General features: G+C 42.8%; 1 protein-coding gene across 3 annotated transcripts in view; it reads left to right on the top strand.

Annotated features, from left to right (window-relative positions):
• FAM114A1 (family with sequence similarity 114 member A1) overlaps positions 1-22,949 on the top strand; it is a 59,889-nt gene extending 36,940 nt beyond the window's left edge. For all 3 annotated transcript variants that reach the window (XM_079777426.1, XM_079777425.1, XM_079777427.1), the window contains 7 exons: positions 3,125-3,248; positions 7,621-7,712; positions 9,421-9,582; positions 10,434-10,573; positions 12,876-12,948; positions 15,634-15,687; positions 17,997-22,949. In XM_079777426.1, the coding sequence (XP_079633552.1) occupies positions 3,125-3,248; positions 7,621-7,712; positions 9,421-9,582; positions 10,434-10,573; positions 12,876-12,948; positions 15,634-15,687; positions 17,997-18,098 (747 nt within the window). In that variant the 3' untranslated portion in view covers positions 18,099-22,949. The remainder of the gene's footprint in view (positions 1-3,124; positions 3,249-7,620; positions 7,713-9,420; positions 9,583-10,433; positions 10,574-12,875; positions 12,949-15,633; positions 15,688-17,996) is intronic.
• Positions 22,950-23,485: the final 536 nt, after the last annotated feature.

Below are 23,485 nucleotides of genomic sequence, written 5' to 3'. Positions count from 1 at the left end.
ACTGCTGAAGAAAATATATTCTGCCATCCTACTCTTGACAAATATACTGTCTAATGACCTGGAAGGTCAGGTTCCCATGTAGACTTCTCAAAACTCCTCCAATTTCCACACCACCCTCCTGCCTGCTCTCCTCCCTTTATCTGCAGTTGTCTGCCACCCCAGAGAGCCTCACATGCACAGGTAATGATGACTTAGTTCAAGTCCCAGCACACGCTGCGAACAACCACCTCTCGGTCATCCCTGAGGCCCGGAAGTGCACACTCCAGGAGCCGGTCCCACTGTAAGGAGCACAGCCTGGGGAAGAGGTCCCTACAGGCCGTGGAAGGGAACTTGGAGAGTCCCCTGGAGGAGGGCGGTCCAGAAGGGGGAGTACGGGCTCTGGCCAGCCTATCCTTTGGCCCTGCGGACTCCCCTGTGTCCAATTCTAAAGTACTGGCTTTTGCCATCATCTAGTGTCTTCTCAATCCCACCAGCCTAAGAGCGGGCACTCCCATTTTTTAAAAGCTTTGACCCAGAAATGGTTTCTGTCTCCTCTGCTAACATGCCATTGGCTAAACTGAGACAAGGCATGAGGAAATATAAGGACTTGGGAGCATTCGTATCTACCAGATCGGTTCTAGGATGGCAGTTGGCATGTGGTGTAATCTATAAACCTTAAGGAAAAACTAATACTTGTATTGCCATTATTCTCAATATTCAACAAAAAGAGTAAACAAGAATCTTCAAAATGGTACCCCACACCCCCTTTTGGGGAAAGTTTTTTAAGGCAGACTGTCTGTCCTTGTGTTCCGACAGCACTTAAGCACAGTGCCAGGCACGCAGTCAGCATTCCACAAATATTTATTGAGGCATGCATAATTAATTATTTATTATTGGATTGAAATAAAGATTCAATGCACATTGCCTTGCATAACGGAATGAGTTAGAAGGAAGCAAAAGAGATGCTGTAGTAGACAGATGCAGACAAATGAGTCCTTTGCTTAAAGAACCTTTCCCAGGCGTGTCCCAAGCAGAAACCCCCACTGCAATCACTGCAGGAGGATGGCTCCCATCCAGAGGCCACGGGAAAACCAAAATGTTCCACATGTATGTGTACATTTTCACTAAGGGTTGTGCTCTCACACACTTATTCAATTACCTTTATTTTTACTCATAGACAGCTGCTGTTTAGAAAATATATCTGAAGCGTCTGAATTTGACGTGGGCACAGCGAGGACCCTGAGACCTAAACATGAGTGTGTGAGCTGCAGGAAAGAGTCTGAGGCAGTAGGGATGAAAGGGGGTGGGGGGACGGGGGGCAGCCTCGTGCAGCGTGCATTTGCTTTCACCTGCTGCACCCGGCTAATGAGTTTTGTGTTGATGGCTTCCCGCCGGGCTTCTGACCAGAGCTTCGGCGCTGGCTGCATTAGCAACGTTTAGGAAATTGGTGTTCTGGCATCCCGATGCCCTCTCTAACTCCCTCACTTATCCTGATGTGCGAATCCACTGCCATCATGAATATCAAAGCATATTCTAAAGGGCATGGTGGTTCCTCTGCTGGCTCTCCCTCCAGAGCGAGGGTTGGCCCCGCAGAATGAAAAATGAAGAGCCTTATACTGTACGGTCGTACTTCAAAGGGCGGGAACCAGGCCCTTCGGCCAGCTTGGAAATGGAAATCAAAATGTTCAGACTCGCAGAGGATGACTGGCCATCGGTACAAATAATTTTTAAGTGTTTACAAAGGGTCCTTTCAAAGAGGGGAGCTGAAGACAATGGGCAGGGAGAACAGCAGTTCAGGGAGGACACCAGACCTCACACACCCTCTCCCCTCCCCCGGGGATGGGCAGCTCCCTCGCTGGTGCCCCCACTGACACCGCACTGGCACCGTCATGGTTTTACAGGGTATCGTGGGCTCCCTCTCCTGGACTACAAGATCTCTGAGAAGAAAATTGTGTTTTGTGCATTTTTGCAACTCCAGTACAATAACCCAAGTGTGTGTGTGTGTGTGTGTGTGTGTGTGTGTGTGTGTGTGTATATATATATATATATATATATCTTTGTATACCTGGTATATAATATTTATTTATTTACATGTGTATATATGTGGATATGTATATGTATATACAATGTCTTGATCATCACTGTAAATACTTTTTTTAAAATTTCTTTATTGATTAAGGTATCACATATTTGTCCTCATCCCCCCATTCCCATCCCAAACCCCTCCTCACGCATGCCCCCACTCCCCTGTTGCCCATGACCACTGGTTAGGCTTATATGCATGCATACAAGTCCTTTGGTTGATCTCTCTCCCTTACCCCCACCCTCCCCTACCTTCCCTCTGAGGTTTGACAGTCTGATTGATGCTTCCCTGTCTCCGGGTCTGTTTTTGTTCATCAGTTTATGTTGTTCATTATTTCCCCTAGCTGAGTGAGATCAACCTTATAAGGTAGATGCTTTTAGTCCCCGTTTGAAAGATACCAACCATTTGGAGCTGAGGCATAGAAAGGTTAAATTGCCCAGGGTCACATAATTACGAAGTGAGGAGCTGGTATTTGAATCTAGGGTTGACACCGAAATGTGTTTGTAAGCACTGTCACCCAGGAGCTACTGCCACCATTCATTCAACACCTGCTGTGGGCGCCTGTGCAATGCCCTTCACGTTCGTCATCTCATTTACCGCACATCAATCACAGTAGAAGTGTGGGTCTCACTTTGAAATTTTAAAAACTGAGGCTGAGCCGAAACCGGTTTGGCTCAGTGGATAGAGCGTCGGCCTGCAGACTCAAGGGTCCCAGGTTCGATTCCGGTCAAGGGCACGTGCCTTGGTTGCGGGCACATCCCCAGTAGGGGGTGTGCAAGAGGCAGCTGATTGATGTTTCTCTCTCATTAATGTTTCTAACTCTCTATCCCTCTCTCTTCCTCTCTGTAAAAAATCAATAAAATATATTAAAAAAAAACCTGAGGCTGAGGGAGCTTAAGTAATGGACCCAAAGTTGCACAGTTAATAGGCAGTTCATTCAACCCCTGCTTACCTCCCACACCAGGACTCGCCTCCGTCCCGGGAGACCTGGGGACGCCTGTACGTAAATGTTATTAAGGAGAAGAAAGGATGACAGTTATGCTGACCTATTTCTTTTTGCAGGTTCAGTCATTTTTAGCATCATTTGATGGAGAGAAGCTGGAACTCTTAAAAAATGACCTAATTTCCATTAAAGACATCTTTGCAGCCAAAGAGTTAGAGAATGAAGACAATCAAGAAGAACAAGGTAACGGAAAATAACAAGTTAATAGCAGGACGGACTGTTGGTATAACCCTTATGACACTGCTATTAATAAGCACATCCATTGAGCAGGTAGAATTATTTAACCCAGTGGTCAGCAGACTGCGGCTTGCGAGCCACATGCGGCTCTTTGGCCCCTAGAGTTTTTAGCAAAGGCCAGCTTAGGAGTACCCTAATTAAGTTAATAACAATGTACCGACCTATATAGTTTAAGTTTAAAAAATTTGGCTCTCAAAAGAAATTTCAATCATTGTACTGTTGATATTTGGCTCTGTGGACTAATGAGTTTGCCGACCACTGATTTAACCTAGTGCTCCTCCGTCCCACTTCCAAAACACCCCAAGGAGCTGGTCCCATCGATCTATAATCCTCTCTTTGTGCGGGGCGGGAACTCCTGACTGAGGCATCTTTATTTCTCCAGCACAGTCCCTGGCACGTCACAGGCACACAATCAATGGGTGTGGTCAAGTGAACCAGGAGGGCAAAGCAGTAAACAGGGCCCTGATGGCGAGAGTGTGTGCTCCGATGCCTAATTTTTTATCTGCATGTAGAAGCTGTTGAATGTGATTGATATTGATGATGGGCAGGTATTTCAATGGATTTCTTTTCATAGTTTTCCTCTCCCTTTTCATGTACGTGTGTAGAAGTTAGGATGTATTTGTAAGTGGCCTACAGTCCAGCTCAAGGTACAGTTTACACAAAGGCCCACACTGGAGTGTTGTGTGTCAGGTTGTCAATCGCCAAACTGAGCCAGGTGCGCTCTCCCGACACTGGCATGACCCCAGGGACAGGAGAACCTATTTTGTGAGAAGCAAAGCGTCCTTGAGAGGGGGAGAAAATGCTCTCAAAGGTAGACACGCTTAACGATTACGTTGTCCGTTCGGGAGCAGAATATAGTAAAACATTTGCTGTGTACATGGACAGGGATTTCTTTCCGATGTCATCGCCAAGCACTACAACCACAGCATTCGTGTAGGTCATGCTAAAAAGGTCGAGCAACCATGGACAAGACAGGGCTGGCTTCTAGGACCGTCTGAAGGGTCCCATTGGACATACGTTCACCATTTACACGCTATATGGCCTCGAACAAGCTGTGTAACCTTTCTGGAACTCAGTATCTCACCTGTAAAGTGGAGACAGTGACATATTTTCAAGGGCTATTGTGAGGATCAAATTAGATAATATATGTAAAAACGTATATGACAGTGCCTGGCACACAGAACCGCTCAAAAATGCTAGCTGTGATTATTATTTAAAGTGCTAACACAGTGCCAGGAAAATAATAACGGTGCAATAAGTGTAGCTCTTATTTATGGTTGCCCTTGGTGTCACCCACACGCGGAGTACGGTAACGTGCCTTCATTCCGTCAACTCTCGGAAGTGCTTTGTGCCCAGGTGTGCCACGGCCCTTCAATCAGAGCTTGAACACCAGCGCTCCAACGCTTCGGCCTCGGTGCTCAGGGCAAAATTATTCTAAGCTTTTGCAAACTGTCATTTAAATACCATCTCCTGCATTAGCCCCACGAAGTGACCCGGCGTGCCTCCAGTTTAATGAGCTTCACGCTCATTGCATCAAAATAGAAGAATCAATTATACTAAAGCCTGCAAAGAGGCCTATTGCAAAGAGACTGTTGGAGAATTATGTGTTTGAGCATCTGTGTGTTTCTCTAAAGTCACAAAGGGTGACGGCCTTGTCTTGGGGTTAACAATGAAGAAGCGAAGACTCCAGTTAGCATTCTGGACTCAAGATGAACTTATCCAGAGTAACAGTCACCATAAAAAGCCAGGCTATTTCTCTTCCGTTTCTTTTTTTTTTTTTTAATATTTTAAAATATTTGTATTGGTTTCAGAGAGGAAGGGAGAGGTATAGAAACATCAAATGATGAGAGAGAATCATCAATCCGCTGCCTCCTGCATGCCCCCCACTGGGGATCAAGCCCACAACCCAGGCATGTGCCCGGGAATCGAACATGAACTCCTGATTCATGGGTCGATGCTCAACCACTGAGCCGCTCCGTCCAGACTCTCTTCAGTTTCTTGATGCCTGAGGTAGACTTTGGTCCTATTAGGGGTTCATTCAGAAAGGATTAAAAAAAGGGGTCCCAAATTCCCTATAACATCAAAGAAATATTGTTGCCAGTGCAAGTTAAGGCAGTTATTGCTTTCTCAACTGGTGTCATTTCTTGGAGAGGAAACTTGATTCAATATTGTTAAATAGAAAACGATGTGTCCCAGTCCCATGTAGAGCTTCAGTAAATTGAGATTTTTTTTTAATATGACAAAAAATATTAAAGTTCTAAATAGCATGCTTAAGAAATGTCTTTCCTTACATCATAGAACCCTGTAATTTCCCGTTTAGTATGTCCATTTTCCCAAAGGGCATCTCCAGGTTATCAAACCACTCTTAATTTTAATTAATTTAATATAGAAATGTCACTCGAACACTTGAAGAAGAACCGGGAGGGAAGAATAGCAGGATTGTTATTAAATCAATCCCATTATGATGGAGTGTTACAACTTATCAGTGTCTCTGTCGCGGGGTGGGGGGTGGCGAGCAGACAATCCAAGAGCAAAACTGGAGAAGAAACTAGAACATTTTCATCAAATCCTTTCTTGGAACCACTTCCTAACACCTAAATAATTTATTTGATAGTCTCCAGATACGCTGTGATGGTTAGATAAATTTAATATCAGGCTCCCTTGCATTGACTAATGTTAGCTTGTGATCTGCATGTTTGTTTTTCCAGCAGAATATAATTTTATCACACTGCCATAGATCTCTAATTCAGTTTACCACTGTTGTGAAGAGATTTTAAAAGCCTATTTTCTATTTTTATTGCCTCAGTGAAGGTCTTTTCACCATATATACAGACCAAGAGTTGCAGTAATAAGTATCCTTTGTTGCAACATTTTTTTTATTATCTGTTTTTGTCCACTTCCATTTTCCCCTGTGATTTTTTTTTTCTTAACATATTTGGCAGAAGCATTGGTGTATTTTCCTGTTTTACAGAATGAATGCACGTTTAAAAGCTGGGCTGCACCAAGCACTTGTTTCCTACGTTAGTGTTGATCGCTCCCAAATATTTTCAATCTCCTTATGTTATACCTTTGTAGCACATAACAATATAGTGACATAAAACTTCAGTGTTTATAAAACGCTTTTGCGTCTGTTATATTATTTGGTCCTTGCAACACTATGAAAGAGAAGGTGTGTGGTTTTATTATCCTAAATTTGCAGAGGAGGGTTTGGAAGCTGAGAAGCCCTTTGACTGGCCTCATGTCACAGACCCACCAGGTGCTGGAGCTGGGGTAGAACCCACACCTTCCCGTCTCGGTACAGGGCTCCTTCTGCCCCGTCACACTGCCTCCTACAGAACGAGGCGGACGGGCGGTTTGGGGATGAGACCTTGTTGATGCTCAGCTGTGCCCCTGTCCCTCTTAGTTTGCCTGCCTAGAGAGGATGAATGAGACCAAGACCTCCACCCAGTGGAGAGGGAGTCTCAGCTTTTAATGAAATATCTCTCTCTCCCTCCATGTTTCTTTCTCCCTCTCCTTTTCTCCCTTTCATCCACCCCCCAAACTCTCCTTTGTGCATGTGTAATGCCTTCTCATTCTTTTTTTTTTATTTAATCTTCACCAGAGGATATTTTTCTATTGCTTTTTATGGAGAGAATGGAAGTGGGAGCGGGGGTGAGAGAGAGAAAGAGAGAAACATTGATGTGAGAGAGATACATCAATTGGTTGCCTCCTGCATGCACCCTGACCAGGGCCGAGGAATGAACCTGCAACCCAGGTCCATGTCCCTGACAGGGAATCAAACCCGAGACCCTCTAACCACTGAGCACACCAGCCAGGGCTGCCTTCTCACTCTTGAAGGCTCAGATCAGACATCGCCTCCTCCATCGAGACTAATTTGGCTTGCTCAGCACTGTGGCTCTGGACACGAAGAGGCTCTGGGTATCACCAGAGTTGCAATGCTAGGCATGATAGTACTCTAAGTCATAAACGCAGTGTTGGTGCAGGCCACTCGGGCCTGAGAAAGGCCATTCATTTGTTCACCAGTCATTCTTTCAGCAAATAGCTACTGACCACCTATAGCTGCAAATGAGACAGATAAGTCCCTGCCCACCCTCCCTGCACGTTGCCTTCAGGCCAGCCTGGGGGCACCCCAGCGAGTGCTGTGAGTCTCCAGCAGCCCCCACCCAGCAGCAGCCTGCTGCCTCACTGCCATGTCATAAGTGGGCGACACTCATCTTTGCTGGCAGCTGGAGGGCAGGCTGTGGGTGGGGGGAGCTGCCACATGCAAAAAGATGAAAAATAAATCATGCTTCTTACTTGTGTCATTTTCTATTTCTAGGCTCGGAGGAAAAGGGAGAAGAATTTGCGAGGATGCTTACAGAGCTTCTCTTCGAATTACATGTTGCGGCCACGCCTGACAAACTCAATAAGGTCAGCACCATCTGTCTGAGTTTTTGTTTTTTAGAAGACGGTCTCAGGTATGAAATTCCAGAGCTCCACCTGAAATGGAAAAACCCCACAGCCCATATGACGCATGGGTGGAGGGAGGGAGGTCTGAGGTCAGAAATTAAGATTCGAGGAGGCTACATAATGACATGCAATGGTAGAGAACGCGCTAGGCCTGTGTTTTAGATGCAGCATCGGTAGTAATTACCTTATGACCTTGAACAAGTCACTTCTCAGAATAGAATTTTATGTCGGAGCAGAGGTTACCTTCAGCATAGGGCAGAGAAGAGGGTTCCAGAATCACCAAGGGGCTTTTTCAAACGCCACCTCCCCTCCCCCACTAGAGTGGCAGGCAGAGTTAGGCAGAGAGAAGCACATCGGCCGGCAGGGGGGACCCCGTGGCCCCTCCCACCTGGAATGCTGGTGCGACGTCCTGTCTAAGAATGTTCAAGCTGGGTTCCCCTCCTGGTACCATAGTCGGTTTTGGAAGTTGGTACAAGGTCTTGCTGCGGAGTTTCTTAACAAGTACACTGATCATTAATTACTTAAAACCGTGTCGTTTTCCCTACTCTCTCCCTTTTTGTTTTCCCTTTCTTCTCTTTAGCACCCAGTGGTTGCCACAGGCCCTCGTTTATCTAGAGGGTGAGGAAAGGGCAGAATGAGGCAGTGAGGGGGAGAGATGAGTAATTTCTTTATCTCTGATAGAGGTCACAGATTCTGGCAGGTCGGTGTTTTGAGCACAATGGGAAATTGCCTCATTCATCTCAGAGCAGCTCCTGCCACTGGCCTGAGCATGTGTGGTGCCTCCAGGGCCTCCTGGTGTAGTTACATAGTCAGGTAAACCGGGGTCCCTGAAAGAGGACACACCAAGGATAGTGTTGGGTTTTGTCTCCCCAAATCTTCTTACCATTGACTTGCCATTCAACACTCTGACATATTAACCTTTGGCATGTACACTTTAAGATGAGAAGTTAGTTTAGCCTAAGCTCAGATACAACTTGCACTTAAGCAAACAGCTTAAACTTTAATGGTAAAAGCTAAAAGCTCCCTTTCTAAATGCAAGGACTAACAGAGAGGGAAGGTGGTTGATGCTTGTTCAGTTTAGGCATCATTTTTTAGGCACTCCTGTGAAATTCGGCTAGTCACAGCGCCACGCCAGGTCTTTCCCACAGCCCTTCTCTCCTTCCCCGGAGGCCAGGAGACCTCGCACAGCGAGAGCTGAGCCATCTTTCATCTCCCCAGTGCGATGCATTCTCAGGTTCATGAGACATAGCAGATGAGGACATTTGCTTTAGCAATGACCCTGGCTCAATGTCTAACCTGTACATTTAAAAAGTACTGTGATTCTTTTATCGTTGGGCACGAAAAGTGAAAAATATACTATCACCCTTTCAAAGTGACCGTCACTTTTATTCTTACCTGGGTACTATTTTAGAGCGCTTTTTAAAACATCCTTCACCCTGCACAGGGCTCTCCATGCTTTCTCTCTATTCTGTCCCCTTTTCCTGTTATAGTCACCCAAAAGCAACAACAAGGTGTTTGTAAGGAGCGTAAGGAATTGCCCCGTCATTGTTTAAACGTACAGAGAAGCAGCCTTGAAGGTTTAGGGCAAATTGATCCTAGTCTGGAGATTGGCGTACCTTAGTCTCCTATTTGCACAATAAATGTCTCGCTTTGGCTGGGGCCCTCACAGGCCATGAAGAAAGCTCATGACTGGGTGGAAGACGATCAAACCGTGGTGCCGGTAGACGTGGCAGAAGAGACAGAGGAGAAAACTAAGAAGGAAGAAAAGGAAGAGAAGCCTGAAAACCCTGAAGAGGGCGAAAAGCAAGAAAGGAGAAGTAAGACAGTTGAGGTAAATCTATTTTAGATTGTCCACCTAAAGAGCAGTAATGGCATGCTAATTTTATTACCGGCCTAATTTTAAGTGAGGAAAAGCCATTTCATTTTTATTATAGAAATATGAGTATTAGTATAATAAACAACAACATTTCTCAACTCCAAGGTAATCCGTGACTTAGCATAGGTATTGTAGCTTTTCTCCATAGCTCTACAATTATAATTTAAAGGGGGTCGGCGGGGAGGGAATGATCTTTAAGGACATAGTTGGTTTAGCTTGAGAGTGAAATTCCATTTTGTATGCAAATCTGTAACCATAAAATGTCTTTATGCCCCATAACTAATGAGGTAATTGAAGCTTTTTCAAAAATAAATTTTATTGGCACAGTTTTTATTCTGTAGTTTAATAAATATATATGTGTATACTTTATATCCTGCCTATGTTTAAAAATGAGTTCATGATAACTTCATTTTACATTGGATTTGAATTTTAGAAAAAGTAATTTTTAAAATTAGATCACACTGAGAAAAATGTCCATTGAGGTCTATTCATTTAACTGCCCTTTTACAAGCCTTCTTGAGTGCCTGCCTGTAGAGTAGCCAACATTGGAGGGACGTAGCTGTGACTCAGACTTGCCATGTCCATGGGAACTGGACAGCACTTCCACTTTAGGGCAGATTTCCACTCAGAAAAGTCTAAGACATGCCCATTAATCTTTGGGTAAACTGTTTCTGTTCATATTTGGGTTCTTTTTTAAAAAACTATATATATATATACATGTATATTTTTTAATATTGCAGTGTGGTGTGTTTTTTTAAAGCATCTGCTCAGTTGTTAATTTTCTTACTTGCATTCACTTATTTCAGGAAGTATACATGCTGTCCATCGAAAGTCTGGCAGAAGTCACAGCACGCTGTATCGAGCAGCTTCACAAAGTAGCAGAGTTAATTCTTCATGGACAAGAAGAGGAGAAACCAGCTCAGGACCAAGCAAAAGTGCTGATAAAGTAAATGTTATTTTAAACTCTTATTTTTCCAATTTTATATACATGTGCCGTTCAAATACACACACACACACACACACACACACACACACACACACACACACCCTAGGTACTAAAGAGTCCTATTTCAAGTCAGCTAATTCCAGTTTTTATGGTCATCTTAAGGAATAAGGACTCTCTTAAGAAGTGAACCATGTCAGCAAGGATATAATAGTTAACTAGATATTTCAGGAATTATTTATGAAGAGATTTAAGAGAAGACACCTTAAATAATTCAGAGCTAAGTAAGTATTAGTATTTATTTTAATAGATCCAAGTCTTAGAAGTACCAGCCTTTAAGGGTAATTACACAACATACCACACAGATATTGAGAGGACCCCTTAATGTGACTTGTCAGCAATCTTCATAAAAATATGCAAACACACCCCCACTCTTCCAAGGAACTTATGCCAGCTCTTCATATTCTGAATTCTGGCAATGGCAGTCGTTAATGTAAGCCAGTTCACTGGACTGCATGCATGCATATATGTACTGTTATATGTTATGTTCTTCAATAAATAGAAGTTACTATCAGTTCATCTAGTGAAATAAAAATGTATATATGTAACTCTGTATACAAGAAAATAATTGGTATGGAGTGTTCATTAATATAGTTATAGAGTGGAAAATAAACTATTAACTTTTATGCACATGATCTGTATTGTGTTATAGAAAATTAGCACAAGTCCAAATACCACCTCATTATTATACAGACACAGAAACCAAAATAAGAGCCTCCAAAAAATATATGGGTGCATATACACACATATCTCACCTCACTCATTCACCTCGCTAGCTGACTAGTCTTTGCTTATTACTGCATTTGGCATTGTAGGTTGGGGAGCAAATTTTTAGTGGAAGGACCTTCCAAAAAGTCAATATTAGTGGCATTTTTCCTCATTTGTAAAGATTTGTCATCTAGTCTAGATTTTCATATTTAAACACGTGAAAATCAAAGATATTATAAGAACTGTATAATTCTGCACTTAATATGCCTCGAAAAGAATATTACTCCAATGTGTGGAAGGAAGAGGAAAAGACAAAATAGGAGAAGTTAACATGGATGAGAACACCTAAGGACTATTTCATATTTGCTGCACTGACTTGGAAGAGGAGGGCTGACTCTGAGATGTCCCTGAGTATGGGTAGCAGGACCTTACTCTGAGCTTCTTTCTGATTCCCAGTCCTGATGGTCCCATCCTTACCAAGCTGCACAGCAAAGGATAATCAGACCTCACATTTGCGTGTTTAATAAGTGCCTCTCCGCCCACCTGCCCAGGAACATAGACAGCATGGCTCTGGGCCATCTCCTAGCTTTACTCCTGACCCTTTCTGAAGAGCAGTTTTGGGTGGAGGGATGGATGAATGTTGCTCAATAAACCTGAATACATAGCTTAGACAAGGACCCCTACTTCTCAAAACAAAGCTTACTTCCTCTACTCAATGCACTAGATCTTTTCTGAGCTTTGAGTTATTGTTTTTCTAATAGCATTTTAATCACGATTCATAAAAGTCACATATATTATTTTTTTTAAATCAGACAATTACCGACATTATTAGGTAATTAAACTGTTTTTGTCATCATCTGTAATGTTCTGACGCATTCCTTTAGTGAAATATGTGTGCCCATCTCGTGTTATTTTCTTGGGGTAAAGTCTTAGAATTGGAATGGCTGGAATAAACTTGGAGTTTTGATGTAAGTCTTCAGAACATCTTCTACAGAATCATCTGAGACACCTGAGTTTGAATCCCAGCTCTGTCACTTACTACTGCTTGTCCTAAGCAAGTTACTTAACCTTCTTCAACATCAGTTTCTTCATCTATAAAATGGGAATAATAATGTAACCAATCAGGTCACTATGAGAGTTAAATGAGATTATTTCTACAAAAGTACTTAACTTAGTACCTCAGTGAATGTTCATTATTATTTTTAAATGACCAAAGAGCTGGAGAAACTTGGTAAGAGTATTAAATGCCTCTACATGTGGAGCCTGAGACTGGTGCTCTTCTGCATATGGTTTTGATTCACGTGGCCTGAATGGACTAGATGATTATTCTTAATTAGCATGTGAAGAGACCCAGGATTAGATTCAACAGTGTTTGTGAATCATGGAAGATTATTGAGAAAAACATTTCTACAGAACATCTTCAAACTTGTGTGCCATTCTTTTAAGTGGAATATGGTATTAATATCAATAATTGTCTTGATGGTTAAATTATTTTACTTTATTAAAAATCCTCAAACCACTTTTTTTAAAATTTCAGATTAACTACTGCAATGTGCAATGAAGTGGCCTCCTTATCAAAGAAGTTTACCAATTCCTTGACCACAGTTGGGGTAAGATTGTAATGCTGATTCTTTTTTCCCCGCTTTAAGGGAGAGGGTTCTCTGAGGGGCCCTGAGGAAGAGTGGAGAATTCGGGGCCTCCTGGGATGGCTCCACACACAGAAGCTCTGCTGTGACGTTCACCAAAACGAGGCCAAGAGCGCCTTCTCTAACAACAGGCAGCTCAGGGCCCTCATCGGACTGAGGTTTAGCCCTGACGCTGCCTCCTCAGATTTCTGAGATGTTGGGTGGGCTTTCAAACCTCTCTGGGCCTCATTTTCTTTTTTTTCTTTTTAATATTTTTTTTTATTGATTTCAGAGAGGAAGGGAGAGGGAGCGAGAGATAGAAACATCAATAATGAGAGAGAATCACTGATGGGCTGCCTCCTGCACGCCCCCTACTGGGGATCGAGCCTGCAACCCAGGCATGTGCCCTTGACTGGAATTGAACCCGGGACCCTTAAGTCCACAGGCCGATGCTCTATCCACTGAGCCAAATTGTCTAGGGCTAAATGTATTTTTTATGATTTTCTTAATGGTACTTTCTCTTCTTTGTATATAATACATATACAAAATATGTGTTAATTGACTGTTTATGTTATTGGTAAGGCTTCTTGTCAACAGTAGGCTATTACTGGTTAAGTTTTGGGGGCATCAAAAGTTATCCACAAATTTTTGACCGTGCAGGGTCTTGGTGCCCCTAACCCCAAGTTGTTCAAGGGTGAACTGTACATACACAAATGTGTACAAATGATTGTGTGCACAGAATCAGGAACACACAGTTAATATTTGGGGGAAAGAAAAAGCTAAGTCTAACTAGAGCTCGCTGAAATGCCATCTCGCCACAAAATCCGCCTCATCCGATACTGTGATGAATCGTCTACATCAAGCATTGTTTCTGTTCTCCAAAACAGCCATTATTCATAACTTGAAGTTAATGAGAGTATATTGCTCTCCAGACTCTATTAAAATTGCTTGCACATCTCATTGATTCTGAAAATCAATGTCATTTTGATTATATTTTAGAGATTTATTGATAATCAAGTAAACATGAAAGCAAATACCATAATGGGTTTTCTGGTTACTTACTAAAATGACTGGGCTTCTAAAGATTTTTTTTTCGCCAAGACTTCATTATGGTTTCCCAGTAGAGTAATGTCAATGAAAGGGGGCTGCTCTGGGAAGATGTATTTCATTTATATTCTTCTGTTTACCATAATGTCTTCTGGGTACTGTAAGGAAAAGCAGTCTATTAAAATTGCCCCCTCTCTTTCCAGACCCTTTAATTGTTTATTGTCCAAGAGTAGATTGAACATTTTAGACAGAGAAGACTGTTGATGGATAGACCAACAGTGGAGATAATGATGATGATGCTAACACTAGCGCTCATTTTTTTTAATACTTGCTTTATATCAGGCTCTGTATTCTGTGCCTTACAGAATATTCATGTTTTGCAAACCAGGATCTGCAGACCTGTTTGCAAGTTATAGTTAAGATTGTTTTAATTTTGCTGCTAATCTGGAAGACATACCCTATAACCATATACCCAAGTTTTGCATTTGAAAGAAGAAGGAAATGAAGGAAGGAAAATATTGAAAAATTTAAATTGAAAAGAACTGATCTCATGGGAAGAAAATTAGTACAATAAAAAATTTAATATAAAAAAAAGAAAAGAAGGAAGAAAAGGGAAGGGAAGAAAAGGGAAGAAAAAAGAGACTAATGACCAGGGTTGGGACTAAGGTAGGCAAGTAAGATTCTTAACTCACTTGAAAATTTTCAGGGGACTCCCTCCAACAAAGACAAAGAAACAACTTCAGTCATCTAGACAAATATTTTAATGCAACATTTTTTAAAAAATCAAAATGAATACAAAACAATTTCAAGTAAAGACAGGCTCCAACCCTGCACTACTACACCCAGCCTCACTCCCCTCACTAGCCCCAGACCTGCTACAAGCCTTCAACAGTTAGCACAGGTCTGCGTTTCAGTGTCTAGCTGTGTGACCTCACACCAGTTACTCAACCATCCTGATTGCCATCTCATCTCAAAATACGATTGTCATGGCACCTACCTAGGATTTCTGTCAAAATTCAGTGAGGTCGTCCGGGGGAAGCGGCAAAGATTGTTATATTGTAAATCAGACGACGCCTTAATCAATAAGCCAAATTTATTTGGAGTCCTTTTTCATTTTGCTAGCGCTAGCAAGCCCAGAGGAAATCTTGCTTCTCAAATTCTGGGGCCCAATATGGTGGAAGTCTTTCCTATTTATATGTTTTTCAGCTCTCTGTTTTCCAAATTTGGAATGAGACTTCCGGACCTTCTGAGAAAAAGTCCTGTGTGCTGGGACAGGGCCCTGAGACCGTATCTCTAGGCCTGGCCTGGCGCCAGCACTGACAACTCTGTCTGGGGCATAGTTTATGGCCTCTCAGGAATGGGGAGTAGTCTTATTTTTCCCTATTATTTAAGCAAGCAAACGTTTACAGAAGCCAGAATAGCAGGGTTAACATTATAAACAGCAGTTTTTACCCAAGATGGAGGTTACTATGCTTCAAGATGAAGCCTGGTCTAGAGTAAGCTTTCCACTTCTCTCCTTCCTCTCTGAGAGATCCCTCAACGAAGCCGGTGTCTGGCATTTAATGTGGCACGCCTGGCAGTATGAGCACCTAATCTGTCAATTTCATCCTTTTCATTCCACAGAGCGACAAGAAGGCCGAGGTCCTTAACCCCATGATCAATAGTGTATTGTTAGAGGTAAGTGGCCCCGGAGAGAAAGTGCTTCTGAATCAAAGCAAATGTTAGAGCTACATTTTTCCCCCCCAGGCAGCAAGCGTTACTGCAATTCTAAATCTTATCATCAACAGTCTTCTTTTGAGTACATTTGCGGAGCTCAGCCAGCTGTAAACCCGAGGGTGAAGCAGCAATACGTAATTTTCAAGAACTCCTGATTAGGAGGAGAAATGCAAAGCTTGCACGTTATTCCTGCTGCTGTTTCCTCCAGCTGAAGCAGCTTTCTGTGGCCCGGTTTGACACCACATTTGACTCTGTGGTTATGGGCTGCAGGGAGGGATTCTTGCTCAACGGTGATTTTCGTAAAAATGGGCACTTCCCTTCATTCATAATAATCTTGGGTTTAGCTGGGTCGAAGCTCCAGACGGGCAAAATGGCACATAGTCTACTTAGCCTCTGCCTATTCAGTGACCCAGACGTGCCTTCCTCTGCGGCCACTCGCTCTGTGGCCTGTCCACTCAGCAGGACATTGTAGCATAGACAGGAAGCTTCCCTGACACCTCTGTCTTTGTCAGACACAGGGATGTGCGAGAGGCTCGGGAACATTCTTGGTCATAAGGCGCTGTGTTCTACCTGTGGTTGTGGGGGAGAACCTTCCCTTGGGGCTACACACTAAGAAACAGACATATGTGTAGCCACAGGGCACCCCGCTGAAGCCATAAGGTGCTACCAAGTTAAGTTTAAACATGGGCAATGCATATACTGTCGTTTTTTGCAGGTGTCAATTTGCAAATTTTGGAAATTACAGAACTTCAAGTAAGGGAGGGCTACCTATATATTTATAGCAATGTTTTTAGGAGTCATGCCTTACTATTTAGAAAAACTACCAAGGTACCAAAAAAAAGTAACAATGTGGGGGCACCGAGTGTTGTTGTATAAGACACAGCCACACATGGGATGAAGTCAAGGGACAAGGAGTGTAGCGGCAGGTTCAGGGGGGACAGACACAGTTAAGAGGAAACCCAAGCAATCAGAGGCAGAGTGTGGAACAGGAAAATCTCTCCCCTGGCCACCCAGAGGGCATTCGCAGAGTAATTGACCATGTCAGTCATGGAGAATATGAGGTCCAATATTTATTCATTCTCCCAGTGGAAGTTTTCTCATGTTTTAGTCATCTGAAACTTTAAATGGCCTCTCCCTTCAATGCCGTATGTATGGCAGAGAACATGCCAGCAACATCAAACACCAAGCCAAGTAGAAGGTACCAGCGTGCATGGGAGGATGCTAGCATTCAAAGTTTGCCACGAATAATGGCACAATATTTCCAGTTAGCTTTATGCAGACCATTCTTGTTTATTCATCTGCAGGTTAGGACAAACTGGATTCCCCTGCATACTGTGATTTTATGTTATTTCAGGACAGTGGGGTTGATCTGGGAAGAGGATAGTTAAGACTGGACATAATGGGTCATGAATATGCACACATTGATGTGCCCTCAAAGTCTATGGAAATGGCTTTTCTCATTTTGAGTGAATTCTTCTCTCTGTTAGTATAGATCAGTGGTCGGCAAACTCATTAGTCAACAGAGCCAAATATCAACAGTACAATGATTAAAATTTCTTTTGAGAGCCCAATTTTTTAAACTTAAACTTCTTCTAATGCCAATTCTTCAAAATAGACTCGCCCACACCGTGGTATTTTGTGGAAGAGCCACACTCAAGGGGCCAAAGAGCCGCATGTGGCTCGTGAGCCGCAGTTTGTCGACCACGGGTATAGATCATTAAGAGACGGACGCCCTCCATCCCAAGGAATGTATTTACATTTGCTTTAAGCACCAATCCTATATAATAAAAGGCTAATATGCAAATTGACCAAACAGTGGAATGACTGGTCGCCATGATGCGCACTGACCACCAAGGGGCAGATGCTCAATGCAGGAGCTGCCCCCTAGTGGTCAGTGTGCTCCCACAGGGCCAGCACTGCTCAGCCAGAGCCCTGAGCCGGGCTCATGGCTGGTGAGTGCAGCAGCGGTGGCGGGAGCCTCTCCTGCCTCCATGGCAGTGCTACAAATGTCTGATGGCTTAGGCTCGCTCCCTGCAGAGTGGGCCTAAGCCATTAGTCGGACATCCCCTAAGGGCTCCCAGACTGTGAGAGGGCACAGGCCAGGCTGAGGGACCCTCCCGAGTGCACGAATTTTGTGCACTGGGCCTCTAGTGTTACAATAAAAATACGATAAATATTATAGAGTTTGATGAGAGGGAACATGATCAAATTGGAAGGATTGTCAGGATTGAAGAAAACAACCCTTCCTCCACATGTTTCTCCTCTCTCAGGGCTGCAACAGCACGACATACATCCAGGATGCCTTCCAGCTGCTGCTGCCCGTTCTGCAGGTTTCCCATATCCAGGCCAGCCATTCAGAAGCACAGCCATGACCTGGCCAGACTCCATCTACTTAAAGGAACCAGCAGGCCCGTGGCTTTGATATATTTATCATTGAAGGTGATGTTTTCTATGCATCTGCCCATAGACACTGATTTGAGGACACTACAAGCAAGTTTGCACAGACATGCAAGTTTAAAGAGAGTATCATGTTTCTTAATGTATATGGTTGTTCTTACAAATAAGAGCGTTTTCTTGATGTTAATTTAAACTTACTCAGCTTTCTTTGTATTTGGTAATGTCCTTTCATCTGAAATTCATTCACAAAGACTCATTGCCATTTTCCTGGTCAAGCACCCCATATTTAGAAATTCATGGGCAGACCCTAGACATTTTTTTTTAACTCTTTAAACTTCCACCTTTAAATTTTTCATTCTTATAGTATTCGTTTGCATCAGTTCCTATACTGAACTTAATTTTGTTACATACATGCCATGGACAAAGATAACACTACTTATATATATTTACCTGTAATAGTTAAAGGGAAACATAAGTATCTCTTTAGAGCCATTCATTCTTGAAACAGGCATTTATTGAGCTCCTACTATATGCTCACAATAAGAGAACATGATCTCACCCCAATAGAGATAGATTGAAAGAGGGTTTATAATCATTCTTAAACTGCTTTAAAACACTAATAAATATTCTAAGCCTTAAAATATTTGACAGAACAAGGTAAATTCATAGTTTTTAAAATGTTCTACCCTTCAATTTATTGTATTTTTTTCACCTTTTCTGCACCTTTTTATCCCAAACTTTGTACATGGGGTGAAAAAGGGTACTATAGAGTATTTGGTTTAAAACTGACTTCTTATGACTATAAATACATGATAGCATAATTACAAAGCTTGGAAGTATTCAATTAGAAAGCTAAAGGGATTCCGGCACAGTAGACCCCAAGGACTGCATTTTTAAATCTACTACAGTGGCGTCAGGCTGTTTTATGACTACACAGATCATGTTCACCAGTAGCAAATACTATCATTGCTTCTAAGGGGCAAGAAACCCTGATGTGTGGGTTGACTAACTGGTATATTGATCCACGAGAGACTGCACAGAAGACCCTTTAGCTGGGAGAGGCATCACCAATGGGCATTTCTTTTCCTAAACGCCATATGCTCATTCCGGGTGGGGGTGCTAGTAGAATGCTTCTATTTTAGACATCCTCACAGGCACTGTCACAAGATGTCTTGCCCAGTGGTTCTCTCCAGGGCAAATAAAGCCTATATTTTTGCAAGTATGAAAAAATCCTTTCTTTGCATTTGCTTGTATTCCCCTGATAAAATAGACAGCCTTTGTTCCATGCAGGCATTGCATTTGTCTATGTTGTGTATTTCATTTGTGTATCTGCTGAATCGGCCAAATAGAAAACATAAAAACAATTTATTTACGATCTGGAAAAGAAATTATTCAAGGCATCCATTAAAGATGGTGTTTTTTTTTTCTACTTGCTTTTTGATTTGTTGAAATGTTTCTGTGATTAAATCTAGAAAACAATTAACTGATGAAAATGTTACATCGACTTCTTCAGAAATTTATATTTTTTATATAGAGAGCAGAGGAAAGGACTTAGATTTACAATTTCTTCACATCAAATTTTTTTTTAGCAGATAGATTTTATAGACACTAACTGGAACTGTAAAATAAACCAATCATTTCAAAGAAGCTAGTCTTTAAGCCTAACTACACCCATTTGGTGTACAACAGAATTTTAATCATGAACTAAAATAGAAATCTGTAAAAGAATGAGAGATAATTATTCTTTTCTAAATTTTTTTTATTGATTTGAGAGAGAGAGAGATGGATTTCATTCCACTTATTTATGCATTCATTGGTTGATTCTTGTATGTACCCTCATCAGGGATTGAACCCACAATCTTAGTGTATCAAATAACACTCTAACACACTGAGCTACCTGGCCAGAGCTGAGAGATAATTATTCTTTAAAAAAGTGGGTGACATGCCCTGGCCGGTGTGGCTCAATGGATTGGAGCATTCTCCCATGTGCTAAAGGGTTATAGGTTCAATTCCTGGTCAGGGTACATACCTAGGTTGTGGGGCCGATCCCTCGTCAGATGCACATGGATCGATGTTTATCTCTCCCTCTCTTTATCTCTCTCTCTGTTTTCCCCTCTTTCTAAAATCAATAAATGTATCCTAGAGTGAGGATTTTAAAAAACAACAACAACTGGGTAACATAATTTACATTGCATTTTCATGTATTTTAATGATAGAATATCAAATGTTGCCAGGTAAAGACATAAGCTGAGAGATGATTCCCAGAGCCTAGCTTCATGGTCTGTGAATTACATTATTTAAGAGAGAACACTCACTTAATATATATTCACCTTCCAGGATTGCTCTCTTTCAATATGGTTTTTCACCATAACTTTTAAATAATTGCTTCTTTGCTTTGCTTTAAAAGCTGGCAAAGCACAGGATCCAGATCTGGGCAAAATGTCAGTCAGTGCCTGAATGAATGATTTGGCAGGCTTACTCTGGAAGTTTTCTATTTCTTCAATAATCCTTTACATAAACTGGGTTCATTTCACTCTGTGCAATTACCCTGAACAAGCATGCCAGATTTTTCTTACATCAAGTGCAAAATAAGTCCTAGTCTAAACAATGGATGTAGTTCCGTGCCTGTGCCTTATCAAATGAAAAGCATCAAAAGCCAATTTCAAATTCAAAGCAAAATGCATCCAAGGAAAATCCCTTTGAGATATCCTATATAATAAAGAGGTAATATGCAAATTGACCTTCACACCCTCGCACAAGATGGCCACCCCCATGTAGTCACAAGATTGCCGCCCCTCTGTGGTCACAAGATGGCCGCCCCCCTGTGGTCACAAGATGGCCACCCCCATGTCAACACAAGATGGCCACACCCATGTCATCACAAGATGACCACCCCCATGTTGTCATAAAATGGCCACCACAAGATGGCTGGCAGGGGAGGGCAGTTAGGGGCGACCGGGTCAGCAGGGGAGGGCAGTTAGGGGCAACCAGGCCTGCAGTGGAGGGCAGTTAGGGACGACCAGGCCTGCAGGGGAGGGAAGTTGGGGGCAATCAGGCATGCAGGGGAGGACAGTTAGGGGCAACCAGGGGAGGGCAGTTGGGTGCTACTGGGCCGGCAGATGAGGGCAGTTGGGGGTGACTGGGACAGCAGGGGAGGGCAGTGGGAGCAATCAGGCCAACAGGAAAGGGCAGTTGTAGATAATCGGGCTGGCAGGGGAGCAGTTAGGCATCGATCAGGCTGGCAGGGGAGTGGTTAGGGATGATCAGGCTGGCAGGCAGAAGCATTAGGTGCAATCAGGCAGGCAGGCAGGCAAGCAGTTGGGAGCCAGCAGTCCCAGATTGTGAGAGGGATGTCCGACTGCCGGTTTAGGCCTGATGGGGTAGGGCCTAAACTGACAGTTGGACATCCCCCAAGGGGTCCCAGATTGGAGAGGGTGCAGGCTGGGCTGGGGGACACCCCCCCCCCCAGTGCACAAATATCATGCACTGGGCCTCTAGTCTATATAATAAAAACCCAGTGGTTGTAACACTGTAACGACCAAAGACCAGTCACCAGGAGGCTGCGTGCATGGCGAGGCACGTGCGGGTGGGCGGGGACTTGACTCTGGGTACCGTAGCATGCTGGTGGGACTCGGGGGTCCCAGGTCTCACGCGATTTCCTGTGGGTCTGGGTCTCACGCAGTTTCACACGCTGAGTCACTAGTTGATATATATACCATTAAAGGAAAAAACTGAGTCCCAAATCTTAAAGCAGAGGCCCAATCTTAAATATTCTCTCCCTCTGAACACAGACATCCCTCTTTTCTCTGGCCTCACACTGGGCTGCACATCAAGCTCATGGTTAAATGAGTGGGGTGACTGGCTTGAGGCAGTGGCAGGACTGGGCTGAGTTCCTTACACCAACAAGGAACCATGGACCTCAGCGGCAGAGCTCACAGGGCATGAAAGAAGCACCAGCTTTGGGCAGCCTAAAGCAAAGTGATAAGGGTAGGGTACGTGTCTGAATCCAGAAATGAGAGCATTTCTGTCTTTGTAGAAGTCAGCTGCCCCAGGTGCTCGCATGTCTGGGAAGTCACATTCCACGCAGGCCAACCACGCTCGCTTAAGTTAGGGACAAAAGCAGACAGATTCCAATCATAGTTATCCCAGAAATCAGAACATAATGTGTCTTCTTCGGGAAGTAATTTAGTACAAATGTGAAATAAAAATGTTTCTTTGCTTTTCTAAAAATATATATGTACACATATATACTATATGTGTGTGTGTATATATATATATATGTATATATATACATATATATATGTATATATATATATATATTTGCTAAAGTGCATGACTTCAATCTGTATTTAATTTTATAAAAGCAATGATTCTTCAGGGTCAAGTTCATTTTTGCCCTTTGATCTTCCTCTCAAGCGTGCCCTATTTTTATATTCAGATCCAGCTTCCACTTGGTTTCTTAAATTCTCGTGTTTGTAAAGGCACATCAGAAGAGATCATATTGAAAATTCATCTTAGAACTGCAATTTTGCCCTGGTTTTGTAGTTGATTAGAATTCAACAAGCCGTAGGAGTGGATTCAAATAAAAGGGGGGGGGGATCCTTTGTTAACCATTTGTTTCATTTTTCTAGATATCTCATTAATTATTCAGGTTTATGTTCATTTTCTGTATGTTCACCTATAATAGATGCTCCATTCAGTATCTGCTATTAAACAAATATGAGAAAAGACACAATTCTGTTCTCCCCACCCCCTTCTTCTTAGGTCCTAAAAATAATCTGTTATTCTACCCTTTGAGCATTTTGCCTTCTACAGTGATTAAATTGTTACAGCCCAACAGTGAGACATGCATTGATTGTGTTTCTTACATCTCTGGTGTCTAGGGTCATCATAGACTGGGAATAGAGGCTGATTATGGGAGGTCGGGGTTTTGTGTTGGGATTTAAGCTACATTTACCTTTGTCTGGATCAAAGAGTGTTTTTCTCTGCATGAGCTGTCAGCCAAAAAGAAATAGGATTACGTCTGCCATGGTCACTGCTGGCTCACTTCACAGGCCTGTCTTTTATGAGTCTCAAAAGAATTGTATACTGCAAAAGAATAACATGTACATTTCTCACATGCCTTCACTGAATATAGAAGTTTAGGGCGACTCAGAGATGGTGTATCTCCCTGACCCGAGTTGCGAGTTGCAACGCCAGGCTTCTAGAGCTGCCATTTGGAGGGAAAAACCAGCGTAGAAGCCAAGGCCAGATGGATGAAACCTTGGCAGAAAGCAAAGCTAAGCCTCTGCCTTTGAGCCCCTGCCATGTTTATCCTTTCTCTCTCCGGATTTTTTTTTTTTTCTGACAGTCATTAAGTGCC

Source organism: Cnephaeus nilssonii (genome assembly GCF_951640355.1).
Source record: "Cnephaeus nilssonii genome assembly, chromosome: 1".
In the NCBI taxonomy this organism is placed as follows: Eukaryota; Metazoa; Chordata; class Mammalia; order Chiroptera; family Vespertilionidae; genus Cnephaeus; species Cnephaeus nilssonii.
The sequence above is the reverse complement of the archived record's forward strand: the minus strand, read 5'-3'. Positions and strand labels throughout refer to the sequence as shown.